The sequence below is a fragment of the Macaca fascicularis genome, chromosome 2 (genome assembly GCF_037993035.2).
Source record: "Macaca fascicularis isolate 582-1 chromosome 2, T2T-MFA8v1.1".
Classification (NCBI taxonomy): domain Eukaryota; kingdom Metazoa; phylum Chordata; class Mammalia; order Primates; family Cercopithecidae; genus Macaca; species Macaca fascicularis.
This window is the reverse complement of record NC_088376.1, coordinates 45,861,539-45,877,064: the sequence shown is the minus strand read 5'-3', so window position 1 is coordinate 45,877,064 and position 15,526 is coordinate 45,861,539. Positions and strand designations below refer to the sequence as shown.

The 15,526-nt window shown below is 35.5% G+C and overlaps 1 protein-coding gene across 5 annotated transcripts in view; it reads right to left on the bottom strand.

Annotated features, from left to right (window-relative positions):
* Window positions 1-3,517: 3,517 nt before the first annotated feature.
* Window positions 3,518-15,526, bottom strand: part of U2SURP (U2 snRNP associated SURP domain containing) — a 57,474-nt gene continuing 45,465 nt past the window's right edge. For 4 of the 5 annotated variants that reach the window (XM_065540071.2, XM_074031230.1, XM_065540072.2 and 1 more), the window contains 4 exons: window positions 13,009-13,119; window positions 10,304-10,422; window positions 8,944-9,120; window positions 3,518-7,755 (listed from right to left, as the gene is read on the bottom strand). In XM_065540071.2, the coding sequence (XP_065396143.1) occupies window positions 7,617-7,755; window positions 8,944-9,120; window positions 10,304-10,422; window positions 13,009-13,119 (546 nt within the window). In that variant the 3' untranslated portion in view covers window positions 3,518-7,616. The remainder of the gene's footprint in view (window positions 7,756-8,943; window positions 9,121-10,303; window positions 10,423-13,008; window positions 13,120-15,526) is intronic. The other variant, XM_065540073.2, reaches the window with a different exon arrangement.

Below are 15,526 nucleotides of genomic sequence, written 5' to 3'. Positions count from 1 at the left end.
ATATTTTTGCTTTGTGGAACTTACACATATATAGTATTTGGCACAGAATTAGACATGCTGCATATTTTTCTGGGGAGAACACATTCTTAAAATAAGATAGGATGTATCCAAAGTTGAGGAAAGCATCCTATGAAATATGTAAGCTATACATAATAGGTAACTTTGAAATTTACAGTTTAAGTTCATGTTAGCCAAAAGTTATTGTGATTAGAAAATATAAAATAGCTACTTAGAATGTTTTTTGGTTTTTGATACCTTTCTACATCCTGTGAGAGAGAGTGCTTACTTTTCTAGAAGTGAAGGATATGACAGATCCTTTATTAAAATGTTAGCACAGCCAAAAGCCATCTGAAAAGCATTTTCCTAAATGTTCTTAATAAACCACTCACATCCAGTAGCTATTGCACAGTGCAATAAAACAAAATATGCTGAAACAAAAATAATTTTACTAGGTAATTTTGCATCTCTCTAAAGAAATACCTAAGGCTGAGCAAATTATAAAGAAAGAGGTTTATTTTGGCTTACGGTTTTGCATGCTGTATGGGAAGCATGGTGCTGGCATCTGCTTCTGGTGAGGGCCTCAAGAAGCTTACAGTCATAGTGGAAGGTAAAGGGAGAACAGGCATACTGTATGGGAAGAGCAGGAACAAGAGGTGGGGGAGGTGCCACACTCCCCCCAGACCTCATGAACTACCACAGCAAGCCAATCATGAGGGATCTGCCTCAATGATCCAAACACCTCCCACCAGGCCCCACCTCCAACACTGGGAATATTACATTTCAACATGAGATTTGGAGGGAATAAACAACCAAACCATATCAATCATCTAATACCACCCTCATGTAGTAAGAATATTTAGTGGCCTAGGTAGCCAAACTATATAGCAAGGCGCTTATTCTTTCCAAAGTCAATGTTTCAGCTATTTGGAGGACAAAATAATATTTCTAATCAAAGTTGTGCTCTTCTAGATTTACGTTTGTGCAGTTGTGAGAACTCCAAAGAACTTCACATGTCCTGAGGACGTTACTACAAAGTGGTTAATTTCTGAATTGAATTTAAACTGTAATTTCCTTTCCAAATTCCATATGGTTTGAACTCTATTCTAAAAGTAATTTTAGGGTACATTTCTTATTCTTGGATAATCTGAAAATACAAACTGTAACTTGCAAATATACAAAAACACAGGAGTTCAACTGTACTCACAATACTAGCCCTCTTCTTAATTCTCTTACAGGATACTGTTTTCTATCCACCCATTTTGTGAAAACTGCACACTGCTGCTCTGCGCTGATAATCTGTAGATTTTTCTTTTACTTTGAACTTGGACAAAGAATCCAGTGCTTCATCATCCTTTATACTATTCTCCAGGCTTTTTCCACATATCCCCTATTTCAGCTGTTTACATTTAGATTTTCCTTTATGGGATTCCTCCTTCCAGGAACTTTGGTTAGGGGAATTCACAGTAATAAATGACAACTAATAAAAAGTATATTTTAAAATCTATGTAATAGTTTTTCTCATAGGAGATCAAGAATTAAATGCCATCTAAAACACTGGGAAAGCAGATTATGAAGTGGTACTCCATATGCAATAAATATGCCAACATATCACTAACTTTATTTATAAAATCTGTTAACTGAATACAAATCAAGTACAAGGGAATCTTTTTTTTTTTTTTGAGACGGAGTCTTGCTCTGTCGCCCAGGCTGGAGTGCAGTGGCCGGATCTCAGCTCACTGCAAGCTCTGCCTCCCGGGTTTACACCACTCTCCTGCCTCAGCCTCCCGAGTAGCTGGGACTACAGGCACCCGCCACCTCGCCCCACTTGTTTTTTGTATTTTTTAGTAGAGACGGGGTTTCACCATGTTAGCCAGGATGGTCTCGATCTCCTGACCTCGTGATCTGCCTGTCTTGGCCTCCCAAAGTGCTGGGATTACAGGCTTGAGCCACTGCGCCCGGCCAAGGAAATCTTTTAAAGGTATCAGTGCTATGGAATTATAGTGTTATTCTTTATCTTGTTTTAGTTATAAGATGTTCCCACCATTAGTTTTCAGGAATAATGAATATTTATTTAAGCGCCACTGTATGACAACCCTGTGCCAGTGATGTACATGTGATTTCATCCTTTCAATAACCATTCAAGGTTAATATCCCCTCTTTCCAGGTGATAAAAGGGAATGGCTGATATACAAATTCAAATATGACTCCACAGCCCAGGCCTTTCCTCTTCCTTCCCCACTGTGCCATGCCACATCTCGTTTGAAAATCAAAAAGTAAGTTATTTATTCTAAAACAGTTCGACACACTGTTTCCTAAGGATGGGAGAAAATAACTTGAAAAAACCCGAAAACGCTATTTTTCCTTTCTCTGTGAAAAAAATGAATAATCTAATCAGCGAGTTTACTACATGTCAAAATTTTAAGTTTTCTTTTCGTCATGCAATATATAAAACTAAAAAAGCATTCAAGTATGGTCATTAATAGTATTAATCCACTAAAATTTCACAATCAGTTTGTTTCAAGTGTATTTTGTACCCCATTATATGAAGTGTTATCAAAGTACATCATATGTAACCATTAAAGAGAACAGAGAGCATAAAAAGTTGTGAAAATGGTTAAAAAATAAAGAAAGTGGAGTAGTTGGCATATACACTTGGTATTACATGTTCTCTTTTGAAGTTTTTGATCAAAAATAGAAAATACTAACGAACCATTTGGGCTAAATCATTTTCAAATTCCATAATATGGAAGCAAAGAAAAAGTGCGCTTTGTAAAGGAAAACAATATACATGCTGTAATATGGATGAACCTCGAGGATATTATGCTAAGTGAAATAAAGCACTCTCAAAAAAAGACAAATACTGTATGATTTCACTTATATGTTGTACCTAGAGTAGTCAAATTCAGAAACAGAAAGTGGAATGATGATACTGAGAGAGAGGGGAGGAAGAGGGAAATGAGTTGTTTAATGGGTACAGAGTTTCAAATTTTGCAAGACAAAAAACGTTTTGGAAATCAGCTGCGTAATCATATGGGTATACCTAACACCATGTTGTTAAGAGGTAAATTTTGTTATGAGCCTCTTCTCACAATTAAAATAACTGTCATTTTTTAAAAGGACCCAATGATTTGTTAATGTGACAGTGACATTGCAGGCATGTTTTAAAAACAAAGTATTTAGAGATACATATAAGTTGTTATCTGCATGTTGATGGTATGTAAGGTTCACTGTAGTATTTACTTTTGTAGAATGTTTAAAATTTTCCTCAATGAAATAAACAGAATAAAATAACTTTTAAAAAAGGCAGCAATAAGGAAATGAAATTTCCTAACCAAGAGAACCACTAGCATGAAAATACTTGATTATAGTTTAAACATGGAAAATGTAACATTTTAGCCATAACTGATAAACATGTCACATCACTTATTTCACTTGAGAGAAAGCTGCTGAAAAACTAATTATTAACTGGGCTTGCATCTGAAAAACAATATGGAGAAAATTACATGGACAGTCTAAGTTTGCTATGAAAACAATGTACTTTTATTAATTAAAAGTCAAAAACAACAAAAGGGAAATTTCACAACCTTTGTTTGCAACTATATAATCTTTATGTAGAAAAACTATAAAGTGACAGCCTGATCTGGAAAGCAGCTCAATAAACCTAATCCTTACATCAAAAGAAAGTAAATTATAGAATCAGTTCACCCAAAAGAAATTGTCTTGCTGTAGAGTATTTTAGCCCAACTGATTTCAACTATATTATTCTCATTTCTGACAAACTGTCTTTCCTGATATTTCAAATCACCAGAGATGTAACAGACAAGAACCCGTTGAAGTAAAATAATAAAACACAAATACTCCAAGCACAATTACATGTGACATGATGAGTGCATTTAATCTACAATCTACAAAACTATACAAATTACCAATTATACATATAATCCATTTACATTGAAGCTCCATGAGGTGGTACTGAATAAACACTGAGGCATCAAATTTTCAACAATGGAACAAGGCTCACGGAACAGCAGCACATTCCCACCTTTTAGTCTATCATCTCAACACTTCCCCTGGAATTTGCACTTATTTATATATTATCTAAGTCCTACGAAGTTGGTAACAAAAATTTTAAAAGTCAAAAGGATAATGAATTAAACACTCCCTAAAATCTATTCTAAAACATGCGTGTGAAATATGAAGACACCAAGCACTTTGTAAATGTGAGATTTTACAGTCACATGTTCCTTTAAACTTATACTAGTATCCTCACTAGTATCTGCACAATTTTCTGTAATAAAGCTTTTCACTAAAACTTAATAGAAGAGGAAAACAATAAACAAAAAAACCTTATTTTTAAACTGTACAGTCTTAGAAAAGTGGTACTATTTATTTTTAAAACCAACTTTTTCTGCTAAAGAAATCACACTGTGTGGTCATCAGAACAGTTTGTCACTTTGGCAATACAGAGATTTATTTACCCTTATTTTGAATAACAATGATGATGATAAACTATTGTCATGGTCATATTTTTCAGAACTTATGCCACCATGGAGGCAAATGTGTACAGAATATTTCTAATAAACCTAAATTTAATCACAGTTAAAATTTCTCAAAAGTATTTTCAAGTGCTCAAGAATATTAAAGTTTGGGGGGATATACATAAGTCATAAATAAGCAAGTATTCCCTCCAAGATTCATTAATTGGGATAAAGTCTCAGGGTAAGCCCACAAGAATGGTCTGCAATAAAGAAAAATCAGGTCTGTGTAGAATAACGTCTGCCACCTTTAGCAGAAAAGCCAAAAATATTCTGAGCCAAATAAAAGCATCTTTTGATTCAGCACTTTTTGTTGTGTTAGTTTTAATTTCTAACTTCTCAACATGTTATAGCTCAGAAATTCCCATATGCTTACTATCTATAACAAGGAACTGTATCGTTAAAGAAAAAATTCAGAGACATGATCATTTTCCATCATAGGTCTCTCTTTGGTAAGAAACAGACCAACACTTACTTATTTTCTCTCACCTACAGAAGAGAGGGGAGTTAAATGTCATTAACCTAGTAAACAATTCCTGTGTATAAACATTAAGTTGGAGGGTAAAGAGCCTAAATCATGCCCTTTATAAGATCTGTGGAAAACAACTCTAGCATGTAGCTGTGGTAGAGGACAACAGGTGTCCACAGATAGAACATGATCTTTCCTGTAACTGGAAGACCATGCCTATGAACATTCTAGTGAACCTATAGAAATTTTGCTCTGTAACTTGAGTGTCCTTCAGACAAGAAACATGAATAATGTTATTATAAAAATATGGTAGAATATCTTCCCCCTTATAAGTCACCAACTTCTGATCCCATTAAACTTTCATAGAATCCATGGGGGTATTAAGTAGGTTTACTCTAGATATTCTGTCATGAAGTAAAACTGGAAATAACCTATCTAATAATACCACTAAAAATTCAAGAAAAAAAAATCCAATACAATCTAATACGTACATTAACAAATTTCACAGAATATATATTCTATCAGGCCTAAGAAATCCTCACCCACCCAACCAAAAGAAAGTCAGTTTCACCCACTGTAAGATAAACTATGATACTTTTATGTGGATCCAGAAAAAAAGAACTGCTAAACTCCAATGTAGTAGGAAAAATATTACAAATAAGCACCCAAAACTGACCTAAAATTTTCTACTCAATCCTGCAGGATGTCTTTTTTTTAAGAGAGAGAAATAAGCATCCCTTGCAACCTGACTGGAAAGATTATTACCTGACCAATTATTTCTAAGCCTATACTAGAAACCAGTGTAAGATGGAATGCCAAAATCACCACCAACTCGACACTACCGTTATTTTTGCAAAGAAAGGTAGTTATGTAAAATTCCATTCTCCCAGGCAATGAACAGGAGAGAAAAACATGTTATTTTTTAAATGGCTACATTTATAGGTTTTTGAGTATCAGCACCAAATGTTCACTTTTAATTATTCTGAACAAATTTTTAGGAATTAATGTTTCCTAACAAAATGGACTAACAAAACAGTGAATAAGGAAATGACTTTCAAGCAATATTTGCATGCTGATAAGAACCATCAAGTAAAACAGCGATTGGTTCATTTCCAAAGCTACTGTGGGTGTGCACCGTTTGGAAATAGTGTATCTCACTGCTCAGCTAATATAGCTACTCTCCAAACCATGGGTACAGCGTATCTTATTTTGTGACTAGGCAAGATTAAGTAAAACAAGTTGAAAAGATTTTTTAAAAAAGCAAGTTAAATCAAAATAATCCATTGTTAGAATAGTTTTCTACTTTCTCTTTTAGGGAAGAAAAAAAAAACCCATCAAACCACTGTATAAAGTGTCTACATAAAAAACTGAAATCAAGATTCACAAATAATAGTGTCAGTTCAATTCTACATAACCCTTTATTATATTTATAGCAGTATTATGACCAACATTACACAAGTTTTATTTCTTCCTCATATCGTAGCAAATTTATTTTCATAAGAGTTCAACTCTGCAAATGGTTTAAATCAACTTTTTGCACCTTGAATTTACAAACCATTAGATACTAAGTTTCCTGAAATACATTTTATTTTTAAATTTTACTTAAAGCTACAACTAAACCCAAGTCTCTTGGGGGCGGGGGTGGGGGGAGTAGGCGGGGAACCAACTAAGCTGTTTAAACTGAAACTTGTAAAAAATATTCTGATGCCAGTGTTTGAAAGATAGCCTACAGAAGATTATAAAAGGTCAACGATCATACAAGAGAATTCTATGGCCAAACCTTGTTAGAAAATTTGTTTGACAAATAAACTTCTTTCATAATAGAAGAGGAATTGAAAAGATATTTAATTTCCCCCTAAAAGTAAGTAGTTGCTCAGAACATAGGTTGGATGTATGGAAATTATATTGCTTCTGTGAAAAAATGTTTTATCCAGGCATTCCACTAACAAAACGCCATGCCATATCTACCTAGTCTTTGATATGTGGGTATTAGTATTACCCAAGAGAAACTTATCAAAGAAAATGCTTAGCAAACCACCAAACAGGAGTCTCAGGTTCCTTAATTTGGATAGTCATCTTAGTAAATATAAAACTTAAGCTACTTGAACACTGGGGCTTATAAAGTGCATCAGGTATAAGAAACACAACAGTAGTGTGAAACTCAGTAGGACTTTAAGGGACTTAATATCACCGGTGGGGCAAAAAAACAACATTATAGTTTTCTGTTCAGATTTTATTTGAAATCTAATTCAAATTGTCAAAGCTACAAAAGGGGGGAAGACATCTGTATTATTTTTGCTAAGTCACAACATCCTAAAAATACTACTACTGTCAGCAGATCCATTATACACATTTCTGATGAAATCCATTAGAACAATAAAAATTTCATCTTGAGAAATAGCCACAATGAAAGTAATTTACACAATATAAAACAATGACATCTACAGATGCAGTTGCTCATGAGTTTACACATGCATACACAAACAAACAAACAAAAAACCCCAGGAATGCTCTTTCATTTGATTTTTTGTTTTTGTTTTTTTAAAAAACAGACCGTTCAGGCACAAAACAAATCGCATTTCCAATAAGTGACAGCATCTTAAAAATTTACGTCAGTGTTTGTTTTTCTTTGACTTTTTATGAGACCTGTGTGGAGATCTGGACTGGGATCTGGACTTCTTCCCTGATTTTTTAGGGGATCTAGACCGTGATCGCCTAGACCTCTTAGGTGTCCTTGAACCAGATGGTGATCTAAGGAAACAAAAAAATCCCAATTGATAAAGAAAGAACTCATGTGATCAAAATTGATTATCCTTAAACTATTGAAAATGACCTTTAACAGAGCATGGTGAAAAATCACTGGAATAAGACTATGAACTTCTAAACTTTAAACTCTATTATACATACACACACACGGATTTATTTTGTACTTACTATGCACTGCATCAATGATCATCAGTAGAGCACTTGTTTACAAAGACAGATTTCTGTGCCTTATCACTGCTCTACTGAATCAAAATCTCTGGAGGTTAGAACTAAGAATTCGCATTTTTAACAAGCTCCCCAAGTGACCGATAACCCCCAAATTTGAACCTTTAATCTACAAGATAAAGTTCAAAGTTGCACCTAAGATCATTCGCAAAATTTAAAAAACACAGCAGCTTTGAAGTTTATCACCTTGAAGCAAACAACTACTGCAGTATCATTCAAGGGCATCATTTAAGACATTATAATTTTGTAAGTGCTGTGTATGAAGATTACTCAAACCAATAAACACACATGTACATATACATACATATATAACACATACATACATATATATGCAAGTGCCATTTAGAAAAGGAGAAAGGTATCTATTCTATAAAGATTTCACTAAAAATAGTTACAGTAATAAAGTATTAGCATATAAAGCAGTTTTAGCTCTTAGGAAAATTCCTCTATGTATCACCAGATAAATAATACATTTCTGAACCATTTTTCTGGAACTAAAGGAAAAAAGTATATGAAATACTAAAATACATACTGAAAAAAATGTATTTATGATATGTATTTCCAAAAGTATCTACCCAAGAACTTGCTAATAATATTGCTATGGGGGAAAAATGTATGTTGCTTTCAGCTTTGACAAAAATCCAATAATATTCTATAGAAACTAAAGAACAGAATGAAAAGTAAAGCAGCTAACCCTATTCCACAGAAAACATTGGATATGATGTTTAAAATTCTTGGCTGGTCCTCACTTGTTGGAAGCCTTCACTTCAGTCATGAAAGAGATCGAGATGAGGAGGTGGGGAGGAATAACCAAAAATGAAAGTGTACCTCTTTGGTTTTCTAAAATCCTTAAAAAAAAAATGTATGCCAACCAAATTATTTTCAAAAGCTGATGAAATGACAAGGAAACTAGTATCTGAAATATTAGCAAAAATGACTTGCATTTACCTTTTGGCTTTTTTGCTAACATCTCTAGGAGAATCTTTGTGAGATGACCTGGACCGTGAGCTCTCTTTATGAGATCTTTCTGAACGCTCTGATCGCTCCGATTTTGGTGATGGGGATTTCACTCGTCTACCACTGCTACTGCGAGATGGGCTGGGGGATGTACTGTGTCGCCTCTTCCTATGGAACAAAGCCCCCAAAACATTCCATAAATGAGCAAAGGATCAGGTATTCATTTTCCTTTACTAAATTAGCTATTAATTCCTACCAGCTTACTCTAACTTTTATTCTAACCATGTAATGTTACTTTTAACAATATTCAAAGTCCTTTGTAACAAGAACAAGTAAGTCTTAAAGATAGGTTGTCAAGAGACAACAACTGAATTCAACTAAATTGGATTTTCTCTTTGCAATGAGAGAGGTTATTAAAACAACTGGCAAAATTCAATTAAGGTCTCTGGATTAAATATCAGTTTTTTTAAATGTTAATTTCCTAAACTGATTATTTTTATTGTGGTTAAATGAATGTGGTTAAGAGAATGGGGCATCATGTTGGCAAATTATTCTTAAATGGTTGGAGATGGGACAGAAGAGGAAGAATAAAGCGAAAGTAGAAATACTTTAACATTTGGGTAATGTGGGTGAAGGGTAACTATCAATTATACTATTCTTGCAACTTTCCTATAAATCTAAAATTATGTCATAATAGTCATAAAAGACAAAAAAGTGGCAAACTTTTAACCAATTGGCATAACTTGTTATTTGTAACTATCTGTAGAGTGACTAAGCTAGATTATTATTTGCAACAATAGGTCTTTTTATTAGGAAAACCTCAGTTCAGTTAAAGGAAACAATTTTCTTTACTCAATCAGATTTAGGAACTGTGAGAGTAAGAAATAAAAACGGAAAGAGAAATGCTTTTGATTAGAATGAAGACTTAAAGTGACCTATGGCCTATGTAACAATCTCCTTTAAAGATAAGACTAAGACTCAAGTTGACAAGTAGCAGCCTCAAGCACAAATACTGGAAAAAAATGCTTAAATTGGATGCAACAAGGAAGATCTAGCAAGTTGTTTTGTTACACAAGCCTCAGGTTTGATATCTAATACTGTAATTGAATTCTTGCACTGAACTAAGGCTAAGGATACCATATAAACCATGTGAAGGGATGATGCACCCAGTTAACTAAGTGCCAACTAAATGCCCCATTTCTCTGCTACTTCCGCCTTCTGCAAGCAGGACCCAAACAAGTTTATCATGAACAAACATTTCCAGTTTGCTGGCATCAATAATGAAAATATTATAAAACACCACTGCAAATCTTGAAACCACTAAATGCATTAAATATGAGAAATGTTATACCTTTCCTTCCTTGTCGGAGTACACTCATCTTTTTCCTTCTTGTCTTTGGAGCGAGATTCCAATTTTTCTTTATCTTTCTTGTCTCTTTCTCGTTCTCTTTCTAACTCTTTCTCTTTCTCCTGTTATTTTTTATAAAAAATATTAAGTTGTTTAAAAATATCAATCTGGGTTAATCTCATTTATATAACAATATTTTCTCTTATAGGAAATAATTTTTAAAATTACTACTTAAGGTACAATACTGTTTTAAAAAAAAATCTACCCCTCCAGGGAAAACTAGTCATTTCTTTTGCTTATACTAAATAAAACTAATCCTAGCAACAGCAGCTAAACATTTACTGAGTGCTTACCATAGGCCAAACAATGTACTAAACAACTTTCCACAGACCATTTCATGCAATCATTTAAAGCATCCCTAAGAAAATTATTATTATCCTCATTCTAGAGATGAAAATTGAGACTCAGAAAGATTAAGTACCATGTCCATGGTCACACAGGAGAGTCAGGTCAGAATTTGAGACCAAGCTCTAGAATCAGAGCTCTTCCCCTACTGTCCCACCTGCCGAAAAGTTCGAATCAGAAAAAGCCAACAATGTACTGCCCTATCCATCATAAGTTACAATAAAATAGTCAGTAGAAAGTGATCCCTCTAACTATAAACAAGTTGATTTAATCAAAAAGAGCTCTTACCAAAGAAAAAAGGCTGGAAAAGGAAAATGGTTATTCATAGTATCTTCCATCAAAATTTTATTAGTGGGAAACAAGTACCAATTACACTGCAAATTTTAAATCCTAAATACAAACTGACTACATGACTCTACAATAAACCAAAAAAATAACATATTTGCATGCTACAACTGTCACTTCTCATTTCAAATTCTGATTTCCGCATACAAAGGAGTGGCTACGGACAATAAATCCACAAAACTAACTAAGTTCTTCATTAACAGGAATTTAATTTCTCTATGATTTATATGCATCAAGCAAGCTATGTGATAGCTGATTCTTCTAATTTTTAAAAGGTGAAAAAAGCCTATACCAGAAGCTGGCAAACACTTTTTATACAGAGCCAGACAGTAAATACTTTATGGGCCACATACAGTCTCTGTCACAACTACTCCACCCTGCCACAGCAGAGTGAAAGCCACCCTACAAAATACCTAAGTCAATGTGCATAGCCGTGTTCTAATACAACTATTTACAGAATCAGGCAAAGATCATGTTCCTTCTCTCCAATTATAATCATAGAGTGCAAGGAGACTAAAGTGGTAATATAAGTATTATTCATTTTGTGCTTGCTACCATCAGAACAGTAAGCATCTCAAGGCGTAATTTCCTATGGGGGTATAGGTAAGCAGCATCTTTTTTTTTTTTCTTTGAGACAGTTTTTCAAGCTTGTTGCCCAGGCTTTTTCAAGCTTGTTGCCCAGGCTAGAGTGTAATGGCGCCATCTCGGCTCACTGCAACCTCCGCTTCCCAGGTTCAAGTGATTCTCCTGCCTCAGTCTCTTGAGTAGCTGGGATTACAGGCATGTGCCACCATGCCCCGCTAATTTTGTATTTTTTTAGTAGAGACGGGGTTTCTCCATGTTGGTCAGGCTGGTCTCGAACTCCTGACCTCGGGTGATCTGCCCACCTCAGCCTCCCAAAGTGCTGGGATTACAGGCGTGAGCCACTGCGCCTGGCCATAAGTAGCATCTTTTACAAAATCTCATTTATCTTTTTTCCAAATATATAGAGTGCAACTTTTTAAAGAGTAGTGCTGAGCAGACTGACTTCTCTGGTGATCTGTAGGATGCATTTCCTGATTGATAATGAAAATGATTTCCTGATTCAGATGTCTACTTTACAGGAACCATAGTATAGCTAAAATACTTATAATGAAGAGTAACAGTAAAAACAGTAGCTATTATCTAACTCATAATCTTACAAAATTGGGAATATCAACCCAGTTTCAGAGAAAAAGCAGGCTACAGTGACTTGCCTAGGAGTACGCAGCAGAGAGCGGCACCACAGTTGCTCTACCAGACTCCTCCCCGACACCAGTTTTGTATATTAACAACTTCATAGTGATTGTAAGTTCCCTTTTTATGGCTCTTTCCTATTTCACTTTCTATATAATCACATTATTATTATTACTCTTTGCAATGACAGTCAAAATTAATAGCAGTCTCAATAAAATTCCTGGAGTTCCTGGTTCTAAAATTCTCTGCATGTTCCTATAAATTTTGTGATGCACAAGAAGATAAAGTGCCTCAAACACTCAAAGCTCACCAATGAGGTATTCTACCACTTGCTGTCCCTCCTTGGAAACCATGAGAAATGAAATAAACTTCTCAACACCAGAACTTCCCAAACCCTGCCTCCATCTTTTTCTTTCTGTACCACCTCTCAGGGTTGTTGGTGTCTCACCGTCACAAATGTGACTTGTCCTGAAGGGTTTTCCAGTTTCAAAAGCATGCTGTTAGAATTAATCTTCTTGTCCACAGGTAGTACCCAGAATAAAATAGTGTGCTGTTGCCTTTCAGCTCCTTTCCAATCCAAACACTTTTAAAATATCAAATTTCAAATGTTTCTAATTGTCTACCAGTATTCAAAATTTATACAAAGGATATAATTTGAAATCATCTTTAGGTATACCAATATTCTAGGAAGTCAAATAAATAACTTCAAAAAATGTGTATTGTTGGGTATACTTATTCCTTACTCGTTGAAGAAGTTTATCTCTGTAGTGTTCTACTTGCTCCTGAAAACTCTGGCCTGGTTTTTTAGGTCTTTTCCCAGATTCCAATTCATCCTGAAACTTCATAACTTTGAGCTGTGAAATAAAACATTTTAAAAATAAGCATTTTCATCATTCTAGATTCTCAAGCATTGTTTTGCTTCTTTTCTATAGCAAAGTAGTAACTAATTAGTACTTAGTCAAAATATAACCTCACCTGAAGGCCAATTGTCAGACAAGTCCAACTAGGCAAAAATCAGCTGACCAGATGGGAGCCCTCTCTGGTCATGAGAGGATTCAAAAACCATGAGTCGTGCTTCATGGCTGTAAGAACCCACTTACTCTCAACACAATTATAACAAATTTGGTATCTGGTTCCCCAAATCAGAAAAGCAAGGTTGCTAAAGGCAAGCACACTGCCAGCAAGATATGACAGTCAGCAGAATGCAGATAAACATCTTTAAAAAACAGGCGGGGGTGGAAGGTGGGAGGGCTGTGACATTCCGGTTCAGCTCATGTAAGACCAAACACACAAAGCTGCACACAGTCTGAAGATCTCACTCACAGTGCAACCACTAGACATCAAAACACAAAGAAAAGGTTAAATCATATTTGGAGGGTACTTTATAAGACAGTAAGAGCAAATACTGATTAAAACAGATCAGGCCAGGCGCAGTGGCTCACGCCTGTAATCCCAGCACTTTGGGAGGCTGAGGCAGGCGGATCACCTGAGGTCGGGAGTTCGAGACCAGCCTGACCACCATGGAGAAACCCCATCTCTACTAAAAATACAAAATTAGCCAGGCATGGTGGTGCATGCCTATAATCCCAACTACTCAGGGGGCTGAGTCAGGAGAATCGCTTGAACCCGGTGGGTGGAGGTTGCAGTGAGCCGAGATGGTGCCATTCCACTCCAGCGTGGGCAACAAGAGCAAAACTCCATCTCAAAAAAAAACAACAAAACAGAAAAACTTCCATCTCTTATTACCTATATAAGTGGACAAAGGTATTTGTACAAAATATTCATTGTAGCATTGTTTGTAAAAACAGACCACCTAGATAGATGTTTACCCAGAGATTTCTGGCCAATACACCTACACACAAACACATACATATAATATATAATGGCAATGGATAAAGATGTGAAAAAACTAGTAAAATCAGTTACAGGGAGAGAAAAAACCTGCAATAAGTGAGCTTAATTTTGCTTTTTATTCTGGAGATATAAGTATCTTAAAATTGTGTACTATATAAAAATAGTAAAAAGAATAAATTCATTATTTATTTTGAATTTAAAAATAAAGACTTCACAAAGTAGTTAAAATAAAAACTACCCTAAGGCTTAAAGGAGCTTAAATTACCCAAAAAATTTACAAGGGTGAAAATACCTTCTTCTTGATTTCTAAGGGAGGACTAATAAGGTGGAAAAGTATGAGGACCTGGAAGATCCTCCAAGTGGTAGAAAGCACATGGATCTTGGATGGTACCACTGGGCTGCCAATCTGCTCAATATTGTTCCACTCAAAGAGAAACAGGAAACATTCTTGTCCCACGAAATTGCTGTAGATGCCAACATTTTATCCTATTTTATTCAGACATTGATATATCCTTTAAATGGACTAAATGCTGCTACAGCATTTTATTTATACTTCAAAACAAGACCTCATTTGCTTTTTACCCCCTTTACTACAACTTAGTTTTTACCATTTCTCCCCATTCTAAGTGGTATTTTCTTTTTTTTTTTTTTTTATTTTGAGATGGAGTCTTACTCTGTCGCCCAGACTGGAGCGCAGCGGCACAATCTCGGCTCACTAGAACCTCCACCTCCCAGGTTCAAGCGATTCTCCTGCCTCAGCTTCCGAAGTAGCGGGGTTACAAGGCACATGCCACGAAGCCTGGCTAATTTTTGAATTTTTTTTTTTTTTTTTGGCAGAGATGGGGTTTCGCCATGTTGGCCAGGTTAGTCTCGAACTTCTGACCCTCAGGTGATCCACCGACCTTGGCCTCCCAAAGTATTGGAATCACAGGCGTGAGCCGCCATGCCTGGCCTCAACTGGCATTTTCACTATTTTTGACTTCATGAATGTTTCTTCTACATTCTCCAATTTTGTCCTTTTTCCATCTGTTTTCGCTTTTTTTTTTTTAATTAATTATTTTTTGAGACAGTGTCTCACTCACCCAGGCTGGAGTGCAGTGGCAGTTATCTCAGCTCACTGCAACCTCCACCTCCCAGACAGAGTCTCCCAGGTTCCTGCCTCAGCCTCCATGCCTAATTTTTGTATTTTTAGTAGAGACAGGGTTTCACCCTGTTGGCCAGGCTGGTCTCAAACTGCCCACCTTGGCCTCCCAAAGTGGTGGAATTTCAGACATATTTTCACTTCTATAATCAGGGTCTTTTATAATCAGAGCTTGATGTTCTCTCCTTCTCTTCTTTCAAAGCTCTCTAAAAGTCTACATTTTTTTGTGTGTTTTAATCATGACTGCATTTAAAAAGATAAGATGT